This window comes from Monodelphis domestica, chromosome 5, assembly GCF_027887165.1.
Source record: "Monodelphis domestica isolate mMonDom1 chromosome 5, mMonDom1.pri, whole genome shotgun sequence".
NCBI lineage: Eukaryota > Metazoa > Chordata > Mammalia > Didelphimorphia > Didelphidae > Monodelphis > Monodelphis domestica.
Window position 1 is genome coordinate 113,281,785 of NC_077231.1, and position 10,784 is coordinate 113,292,568.

Genomic DNA, 10,784 nt, shown 5'->3' on the forward strand with positions numbered 1-10,784 from the left:
TTCTCTAGATATCTCATAACGCTTGAATTGACCAAATTCCCAATGAATGAATGTTCAATCAGAAAAAAAACAAAACATTATCTTCACCAAAAGGCATTTATTAATTAATTAGCCACTAATACTTTTCAGAAGGGATTAATTAGGCATGCTCGGTACCTTCTTCACATGTAATCTAAGTCCAAATAGATCATTTTAAAGCCATAAAGGACATACCAACACTTAAAGAAGAAATTCAAATATTTTTTATACATATACATTCATACATACATAGATATATATATAAAGGATAACCATGCTTGTGGGGGATTATGGGAACTTAAAAAAAATTCAAGATGGCCCCTTCTTGATCTGTCTGGATCCACCTTGTTGCCCAGCCCTGAGGATACTATGTGGAATCGGGGGTGTCTCCCCTCCCCCCCGTAGGTCATGTTGCTATAGAAGCTCTGGTATTTGAGTCAGGACATCTGGATTCAGGGTGGGTTTCAGTCTGCTGCTGTTCAGACGAGAAGTAGTTCAATCAAGATGGAGTTAGGAGGGAGTGATTACCTTCCCTCTCACCTTTGGATAAGTCCAAGGCTTCCTTCAGTGTGCCTGGAGGAGACATATGGGGAACAGGCTAGAACACAGGAGAGGGAAGCTGTCCCAGGAAGTCCCATGACCACCCGGCTCTGCAGCCATGAGCCTGGTCCTTGGGTCTGGCTGATCCCTACCAAGATGGGAGGCCACTGTGAAACTTGGAGAGGGTCAAAACGAAAGTCAAGGCCTAATAGTGTTGAGTTGATACTCATTAGCCTGAAGTTCAGACTTCTCTGGTCCTCTGTTCTTTGAGGACCTGAACCTGGAACTGTTCCCTCACTGAGTCTGTTCTTTAAAAAAAGGAAGGTTCCTCCAGGAGAATGAGTGGTGGTCAGAAAGTGTCTTCAAAGACCTCTGGTAGGGGGAAGCCTGAAGTGAGGTCTTGGGTTCAAATCTAGCCTCAAATATTTCCTAGTTGTCTGACCTTGGGCTAATCACATAACCTCAATTGCCTGGCTCTTGCCACTCTTCTGCCTTAGAATTCTGTGTAATTAGAAATCTGTTACCCTAAAAACTACAATTCCCAGGAGCTACGGACTTCCTGTCACTAATGACTTTTATTTTTTGGGGGGGGAGATGACACACATATGTTATACTAAGATTATTCTTTAATAGATATAGTGGTAAAAGGACGTGAATGTTAATGATTTTCAAAGGGATATTTGTCAACTATTGGCAACCATACCTCAGAATGCTTCAGGTCATTATTAATAAGAGAAATTAAAATGAAAACTAAATAAATTTTCATCTCTCCCTACCACTTTTCAAAATTACAAAGATAATAAAACAGAAATAGTTAATACTGGAGTAGATTTTGATTATAAAGCTTTGAATTTGACAGAATATCTTGGAAGAGTTCAGCAATCAAATAAACGTTGATCAAATGATCAATAGCATAAAGTTGCTGTAGCCAAGAAGATGGGAACTAGAAATGTCTTAGGTATTCCAAAATATTTGCAGCAGCCCTTTTTTTTGGTTAATGACAGGCAGTCAGTAGCTCCTGGGAATCGTAGTTTTTAGGGTAAAAGATTTCTAATTACACAATTCATACTAAGACAGAAGAGCTTAAAAAAAAAAGAAGGTCTCTAGCAATGGGCAGTAATTAGTGTTTAGCCACCAAGAGGCTAGTAATATTTAGGGGAGATACAGTGTGGTGTATATGAATATATGTGAGTGTGTGTGTCTGTGTGTGTTGGGGACAATGGAGTGCAAATGGAGAACTTCCCATCCCCTCTCTCTCTCTCTCTCTCTCTCTCTTCTTCCCTCCCTCTCTTCTCCCTCTATCCCTCTCTCCTCTCTTGTTCTCTCTCTCCTTCCCTCCCTCCCTTCTCCCTCCATCCCTCTCTCCTCTCTTGTTCTCTCTCTCCCTCTTTCTTCTCTCCCTCTCTCTTCTCTTTTCACTTTCTTTCTCTCTCCTTCCCTCCCTCTCTCCCTTCTCCCTCCATCCCTCTCTCTTCTCTCTCTCTCTCTCTCTCTCTCTCTCTCTCTCTCTCTCTCTCTCTCTCTCTCTCTCTCTCTCTCTCACACACACACACACACACACACACACACACACACACACACACAGCAAGGGGAGGCTAAGAGCTATAATCTTCTAAGTTGGAGGAGATGCCTTTGAAGAGATTCCTTTCAGGAGAGGAGCAACAGACTCGGTCATCACTGGGTTGCCTTTGGGTCACTATTTTTGTCACAAGGAGGGTTCATGATGGAAAGATGTCAGGAGGTGATTTTGATGTACACAGAAGGTATGGGTTCAAAAAATGTTTTGTTTTTAGAAAAGATGACCCTGAAAGTCTCTTGGAGGGAGGCCAGGGAAAGGGAATGGAAGGTTTAGCTGGAGGGGCTCCCTGGGTCTGGGTGTTGGTAGCTGAATGGGAGACCTCTTTGAGAAGGTCCACGTCCTCCAAGCCAGGTAGAAGCAGAAGCAGGTTGGAAGGGTGGCTCCTCAACCCTTAATGGCCTAAAAGAAGGTTTCAAGAGTTCCCTTCCATTCCCTAAGCTGAATCGTGGGGCTAACAAATAAATGGAGATGGGTGTCGGACCCCTCCTATTTCACACATTCCCTCCAGGGGGACTAGATGCTGAAAGCATCTGAGGGAATGAATCGGGGTGTACAAAGCAATCAGAGGAGAGGGGAAATGGCGTTAGGCCCTCTGGACAAGTCCCTCTTGTATGGGTGTCCATGTTTGTGTTAGTGTGTATTTCTAAGGGGCCCTGAAGAAGGAATACTGGAATTGAGGCCAAATGACTTAGATTCCACTCCAGCCTGTAAACATTAAATTTTGATCTCTAATAATAAAAACATTTAACTTTTACAAGCTCTGCTAGTTACTATGTGTGGAATCTCAACCAATCATTTGACCTCTTGGGGTTCCAGGTTCCTCAAAAGTAAAATGAAAGCTTCAGGCTAGATGACATCTGAAGGTCTCTTTTAGGGCTAAAATCCTATGATTAATCCAAGTTAACCTCTTCATCTCCATTTCCCCACTGGTAACCCTGTGGACGATGCCAAAAGGTTATTGTGAGGAACAAATTTTGTTGACTGAAAACCACCCTGGAGTGTTTGTTGCTTAGAGCAGGGGTTTGGGGGTTAAGGTCTCTGGAATGCAGAATATACTGTGCCAATGAGTGTGTCTTTTTTTTTTTGGAGCTGGAAGATCTAGTCTCACCCCACTTCTCTCCTGCAGGAAGCTGAATTAGGGAACAAGACAGCTCTTTCCCTCCCTCCTAGCACCCCATGGCCTAACGGTACCCTGGCCTCTCAGAACATCCAAACATCTTCTGAGACATAGCAGATGGGAGAAGTTGCTCGGTCCTGTGCAAGGATCTGGAAATTCCTCACCATTTCAGGGTGCAGTGGAGGAGCAGGTTGCAGTAGGAGCCTCAAGGACAGCGTCTCCTTGTAATGTGGTTCAGGGTTGGGGCAGGCCCAACCTCTGCATAATAAATTGGGCAGAGGGTTAGGCACGAGCTGGAAACCGTTAGGGTCGAGCCGTCCTCCTGCTGTCACATGTCTGTACCTGTTCATGGTGAAGAGAGAATGGACACGTGAGGGAAGAATGCCTTTCCACAAACTAGCTCATGGACAGCTTGTCCAGAAGTAGTCTTCACAGTGCGGCGTCTTGCCCTTTACTCCTCTCATCCAGGCAATAATACGTGACAAAAAATGAACCAAGATGACCGCTTCCCTCCTGACTGTAAATTCCACACCTCGAGAGTATTGTCCAACCTAAATGTAGCATCTCTCCCCACGGCCAAGCCAAGTGCTCTGCAAGCAGGCACTGAACAGATCTTTGTGGAATTGAACTGTGACGCGGTTTAGGTCTTTAACCCTTAAGGCTCCTCCTTGTTATTCCCTAAATTTCCCATTTCCCAGTTCCCCAAATTCGAGGCTTCTTTGAAAACCATATAAATCCCATTTCCTTGGCAAAGTCTTATCTAACCACCCTATCTCTCCATTCATTCGATTTTGTTGTTGTTGAGAATGTAGTCATTATCAACGTGGACTAACATTTCCCTATACAAAAAAGAATAAGAGGCCTGGGAAATCATTTACAGTTGGATATGAAGTAACATATGTGTGTGTCAGGGTCAGTGTGTCTTTCGGTGGGCATCACATGGTGGTACCCTTGTGAATTTCTCTGCCTCCCCATCAAGCAATCAAGCAAGCAACAAGAATTTATTAAATATCTACTACTTAGGCTGGTGATACAAAGACAAAAACAAATTAACCACTTGTGCTCAAGGACCTTATTATACTTATTATATCATTAAAACATCATGTACAGGGGCCATCTTGGTGGAGTGAGAGCCAAACCTAGAGATGGGACATCCTGGGTTCAAATCTAGTTTCAGATACTTCCTAGCTCTGTGACCCTGAGCAAGTCACTAAATCTCCAGTGCCCTTCCTCCCTCCCTCTCTCCCTCCCTCCCTCCTTCCCTCCCTCTCTCCCTCCCTCCCTCCCTCCCTTCCTCCCTCCCTTCCTTCCTTCCTTCCTTCCTTCCTTCCTTCCTTCCTTCCTTCCTTCCTCCCTCCCTCCCTCCCTCCCTCCCTCCCTCCCTCCCTCCCTCCCTCCCTCCCTCCCTTCCTTCCTTCCTTCCTTCCTTCCTTCCTTCCTTCCTTCCTTCCTTCCTTCTTTCCTTCCTTCCTTCCTTCCTTCCTTCCTTCCTTCCTTCCTTCCTTCCTTCCTTCCTTCCTTCCTTCCTTCCTTCCTTCCTTCCTTCCTTCCTTCCTTCCTTCCTTCCTTCCTTCCTTCCTTCTTTCCTTCCTTGGAACCAATACACTGTAGTGATTCTAAGATGGATGGTAAGGTTTTAAAAAACAAACCAACAAAAACATGTATTTATAGAAGTAGAAACAACAAATATACAAAATCAATGCTTGGTAATCTTGTGCAGGAGACACTGGCAGCTGAAGGATTCAGATTAGGGCTTGATGAACTGAGCTTTGAAGGAAGCAAGAGCTTCTATGAGGCAGTTATGTGGCTCAGTGGATATAGTATTGGATCTGGAGTCAGGAAAACCAATTCAAATCCAGCCTCAGACACTTACTAGCTAGCTATGCGACTGAGCAAATCTGTTTGTCTTAATCCACTGGAGAGGGAAATGCAAACCACTCTAGTATCTTTGTCAAGAAAACCTCATGGACTTGTGGTGGCAAAAAATTGGAAAATGAGGGGATACCCTCTGACTGGGGAATGGCTGAACAATTTGTGGTATATGTTGGTGATGGAATACTATTGTGCTCAAAGGAATAATAAAGTGGAGGAATTTCATGGGGACTGGAATGACCTCCAGGAAGTGATGCAGAGTGAGAGGAGCAGAACCAGGAGAACATTGTACACAGAGACTGATACACTGTGGTACCATCAAATGTAATGGACTTCTCCATTAGTGGCAATGCAATGATCCTGAACAACTTGGAGGGATCTATGAGAAAAAACACTTTCAACTTTCAGAGGAAACACTGTGGGAGTAAAAACACCAAAGAAAAACAACTGCTTGATCATGTGGGTTGATGGGGATATGATTGGGGATGTAGACTCTAAACGATCATCCTACTGCAACCATCAGCAACATGGAAATAGGTTTTGATCAAGGATACATGTAAAACCCAGTGGAATTTCGCATTGGCTACAGGAAGGGCTAGAGGAAGGGGAGGGAAAGAATATGATTCTTGTAACCAAGGAAAAATGTTTTAAATTGACTAATTAAATAAAACTTAAAAAAAAAAAGAAAACCTTATGAAAAGCATTGGTATTCTATGGTTCACATAGTCACAAAAAGTCCAAAGTGAATGAGCAAGAAGTGAGGAAAGAAATATGTATGGAAAAGTAGGCTTTTGATGAAGGGTTTTAAATGCCCAACAGAATTTATATTTGATCCTAAGCTATTGAGGCTTTCTGAGTAGAAGGGTTGGCATGATCGTATGTATTCTTTGGGAGTATCAGTTTGGCACTTGTGTGGAGAATGGATTGGAGAAAGCAGAGGTTGGAGAAATGAAGATGGATTAAGAGGCTGCTGCAAGTCCAAGCAAGAGGTAATGAAAACCTGAAATGTGCTGGTGGCCAGTTAAGTGAAAGGGATGGATGTAAGAGATGTTGTCGAGGTAGAATCAACAAGACTTGGCACTGACTGGATGGGGAGAGGAGTGAGGGAGAGTGAAACATTGAGAAAGACCTGAGGTCTAGAACACAGGTGACTGGAAGTTATCCTGACAGATATACAGAAGTTTAGGAAGAGGAGAAGAGATAACAAGCTCTGTTTTCATCCCTTTTGTTGTTTTGTCATTCTTTATGGGGCTTGAGGATGACAGGACTCATCTAGATATTACAGGAAGGCATTCTTCCCAAGCACAGAGCTAAGCTCATCGGGGGCACTCAGTAAATATTTGTTAACTGATTATGATCTGGAGAGAATCCCAAGAGTAACCAGAAAAGTGGAAGGTTGCCAGAACATGCCAAATGAGGATCAGTTGAAAGAATTATGTTTAACTTGAGGAATACTTAAGTAGGGCACACTAGCTGTCGTCAGGGATTTGAGAGACAATCGTGGAAGAGACTGGTCTTGTACTCTATTTGTATTTGGCCCTTGAAGGCAAAACTAGCAGTAATGGGTGGAGGTTGCAACTGAGTGAATTGAAGCTTGATGCCAGCTAAAGTCTACTAACCATCAGAGCTATCCAAAAGTAAGATGGGCTGTCTTAGAGGTAGTGGGTTAGTGGGCTCCTCTTCTCTAGCTTCCTTCAGAGCCTAGTTCACATGTCACAACCTGATCACCAATTTGTTGGCGCTTTCCCTTACTTGAAACTGCTTTTGCATTGACTCTGTATATGTTTCATATGAGAAGCAATTGCTACTGGCATGTTCATGCCGAGACTTGGATGGACCAAGACACCTAATTTCTTAATGCCCCAGGTACTCTCTTAAGGCTATACTATGTAGAATATTTTCTGATCTTCACTGGTAGAAGGGGTTTCTTATAGAAATGGAACCACCAGTCCAATCCAGTCCAAAACAAAATATGTGGAAGAGATATTAGATTTGAAACCTAGCTCTTTCACTTACTGTGTCCTTGGATAAATCATTTGAATCCTCTGGATCCAAGTTTCCTCATTTGTAGTGAGGGAAGGGGAACGCCAAGGTCCATTCCATCACTAAATCTATGATTCTATGATTCTTCTTGGCCCTGGAGGTAGGAACTAAGAATAATGTTTGAAAATCTCAGTGGCAGATTTAGGCTTAGGTGTAAGGGAAGACTTCCTAACAAAAGAGCAATCTAGCAGCAGAAGGGGACCCCCTCATTGAAGGTCTTCAGACAAAAGCTGGATGACTGTGCCTCTAAGATCCCTCCTAGTTCCAAATTTATGACCCACTGCATATGTTATGGAAGGGATTTTTATTCAGGTATAGGTTTAGACTAAAATAGTCATAATAAGGAATAATCAGAGATGGGGGTGGAGCCACAGGAAGGAGAAAGGGGAAATTCTGAAAATTCAGTCCCCAGACCTCATTTTAGCCATTTATTCCAATCCTTTACCAAAGCTCCATAGGAGGAATATAACCTGCTCTGACATGCTTCTCTCTCTACTTTTTTTTCTTCATTTTTTCATTTAATTAATTAATTTAGAATATTTTTCTAGGGTTACATGATTCATGTTCTTTCCCTCTCCTCCTTCCTCCCCCCTCCTGTAGCTGACATGCAATTCCACTGGGTTTTACATGTGTCATTGATCAAGACCTATTTCCATATTATTAATATTTGCACTAAAGTGATTACTTAGAGTCTACATCCCCATCAAAACATGTGATCAATCATGTTTTTCTTCTGTGTTTCTGCTCCCACAGTTCTTTCTCTGGATGTGGATAGTATTCTTCCTCATAAGTCCCTCAGAATTGTCCTGGGTCATTGTATTGCTGCTAGTTTCTCTCTACCTATAAAAGGAGATGCTCCAAAGGAAGGGAGCAGCAAGAGGGAGGAGAGAGAAGACTAAGGACTCAATAATCTATCTACTGGATCATTGGAACTCTGACTCAGAAGTGTGTAGTATCAACATCACTGCCTGTTGCTCCTCTGGCAGTGCATCCAATAATGGCCTTGCCAGTTAACCTGAATCCAAGAAAGCCAACAGATAAAGGGGTTCCAGATTGCACAAAGGTTTCCTTATATGCTGTGAACATTCCTATGGATTTCATACTACCTTCTCTTGTTATCATCTTTCAAGTATATGGCCCAAGTCTTATCTCCTTCAAGAAACTTAAACTGACAACCTTAGTGTTCTCTCCTTCCTCTCAACTCAGTCTGAATTCATTTGGCACTTGTATACTATCTTACATACATGTGCCCAATCACCCCAGCTAGACTCCTCCTTGGGGGATATTTTATATACTTCTGTAGGGTATATTATACATCAGCTATCTTAGTGCTCCGTTCTATATTCAGTTCTCATTAACATTTACATTAGGATTTTTGGAGCTAGTCAGACTGTATAATGGTCCTTAGGAGGGGTTATTTCTTACCTCTTGAAATTCTCAGGAGGTACGATGTTACCCTGGGTATCCAGTGGGGGTACCCTTGCTTTGCTTCTTGCTTTAAGGATTTCTGATTCTTTTGTCTCCTTTTCGCACTTGGTGATTACCTTTCCCTTTTTTGCTGGATCCGAGAAGATAGGATGAGTCTCAACAAAATGCATAAAAGTATTCTTCCCAAGCCAGGATGGTGGAGGAATAGGGGCTTTGCTGAAAGGGCATTTATGTTCCTCAGCCCGAGTGAGCCAACGCCAGACATTACTATCATAAGGTTTATCAGGCCTGGTGGGAAAAACTGGGGGTAGACGCCCCACATCCACCCAAGTGTGGTAGCCCCATATATGATGAGATTTACCATCCCAAGGCTTGAGGGCTCGCTGCTGTGTAACATACTTTATTTCTGTATGAGGTAGTTGTTTCAGAGCAAGGTCATGGTAGGATCTTGGGGCAAAGCCTCCCAACACCATGGAGATAGCTGGGTGAAAATATTCTCGGTGAATCCATGGTTTCTCAATAGGCACGTGATCCTTGTAACAGCTCATCTAGATAAATTATGATGTGGCTTGGTGACAGATGTGAGTTGGGAAAATCCGCCTCTGCCCTCTATTTTATTTAGCTGCAACCAGGGAAAGAATAAGCATAAGCCTTAATTTCTTAAAATTATTTTCCTGTCCTCAAACTGACTCCTGATAGTTTCCTAGGGAAACTGCTGTTTCCAAGTATTTGACTCAGCACCTATCCATTACAGGGCAGTGTAATGCTCCTGATGAAATCTATCATTTAGAGCCATTTAATAGTCTTTTGTTACAAAAATTCTTCTCTACATGTTCCTATAGAATTTAGAGTTGGAGATCTTTTAATCCAACCCATTCACTTTGTAGATGAGGAAAACTGAGGCTCCCAAAATGAAGACTTGCTCAAGTCACACAAATAGGCAGCAGAACTGAGATTCAAACTTGGCTCCTTTTTATCTTCAAATCCATTAGGCTTTTCACCATACTTTATGCCACAATATGCACACAACAATGTCCTTTTCCACTACTTGCCATACTTGTATGCTGAGGTGTGTACTCCTCCAGCCCTGACCACCCCCTACAAAGAAATATTTGATCCCAAGGGAATGGTCTTCTCTATTAGCTGTAGCTAAGTTGGAAAGACTAGGAATATAAAGAAAATATTAAAATACACTTCCCCTACGGCCCTATCTGTGGAAGATAGGACTTCAGTTAAGGACAACATGACCAAATCAAGAGCTACATGAGGCAGGTACCCTGGACATAGGGATCAGCTTTCTAGGAGGCAGCCTTCCTACCTGTAGGAGAGGTTCTGTTCTTTGTGATGGATAATTCTAGGTATTCCCAACCACAGGATACATTTAAATAAAAAAAAAACAAAACACACTATCAAAGCTAAAACATGCCTTTACACTCATAGGTTCCCATTGTTGGCCCATATGAGTTGCTATGGTGATGCATTATGAACTGTGTATGAAACCTTTTGCACTATTTGGGTCTGCAATTATGAAACAGTGGGAAATCATTGTTACATTGGCCCTAGAAGCCTTGAATTTTGTCCACACCAACTTGTTAAATGGTTAGTGGCACCATGTGACCAACCTCCCAAGCATATAGCCTGACTGCATTCTTTGTGGCTTGTCATAAAACTCTTGATACTCAAGATGCCTTCCCAGAAGCCCCAGATGAAAGCAGATCATTACCTTGGGACAGTATTATCCTCAATTAGAAACTATGGAGGTAGGAGAAACCAAGAGGGGCATCCCCTTTCCAACCCCCTGGTTTTCAGATCATTTTAAAATTCTCATTCAGGACTTGCTAAAGATCTTCTCATTTACTTCTACGTGCAGGTACAAATAAAAATGTGGGTAGGGAAAGCCGGAAGAAAGGATTTCAGCCTAGTCAATTGCCTTAAATATTAAAAGTGAAGAATTCTACAGAACCAAGATAGAAAAAGTTTAAGAGAGAAATTGTGAGCAGGGAGACAGGAGTCAGTTGAGAGCTAAATCCTTATTGGGGTAGTTTGTCTTGCCCTCTTTTTAAACACAGGATTATTCCTCTTTAGAACACTTCCAGGTTTCTCCCTTCTTTCTTCTTCCCAAAGTTCAGTACCATATTTATCTTCTCTTGTCCCCCTGAGCTCCCAACCCATCATATGACTCATATC

The 10,784-nt window shown here is 42.6% G+C and overlaps 2 protein-coding genes across 4 annotated transcripts in view; one reads left to right on the forward strand and one right to left on the reverse strand.

Annotated features, from left to right (window-relative positions):
• Positions 1-219: 219 nt before the first annotated feature.
• Positions 220-10,147, reverse strand: TEX52 (testis expressed 52). Of its 3 annotated transcripts, none has more exons than XM_056799117.1 (4): positions 9,916-10,147; positions 8,595-9,219; positions 3,419-3,596; positions 220-591 (listed from the first exon to the last, which is right to left on the reverse strand). In XM_056799117.1, the coding sequence occupies exons 2-4, from the start codon at positions 9,143-9,145 to the stop codon at positions 583-585; spliced, it is 738 nt and encodes a 245-aa protein (XP_056655095.1). In that variant the 5' UTR covers positions 9,146-9,219; positions 9,916-10,147; the 3' UTR covers positions 220-582. The 3 variants fall into 3 exon arrangements, with proteins under 3 accessions (XP_056655095.1, XP_056655094.1, XP_056655093.1); XM_056799116.1 differs by lacking the exon at positions 220-591 and adding an exon at positions 1,882-2,536; XM_056799115.1 differs by lacking the exon at positions 220-591 and having other exon boundaries at positions 3,191-3,596.
• Positions 10,148-10,225: 78 nt separating this feature from the next.
• The window catches only part of RHNO1 (RAD9-HUS1-RAD1 interacting nuclear orphan 1), a 28,527-nt gene continuing 27,968 nt past the window's right edge, over positions 10,226-10,784 (forward strand). Inside the window, exon 1 of the mRNA XM_056799120.1 lies at positions 10,226-10,357. The gene's annotated coding sequence lies outside the window, so the exon portion shown is untranslated. The remainder of the gene's footprint in view (positions 10,358-10,784) is intronic.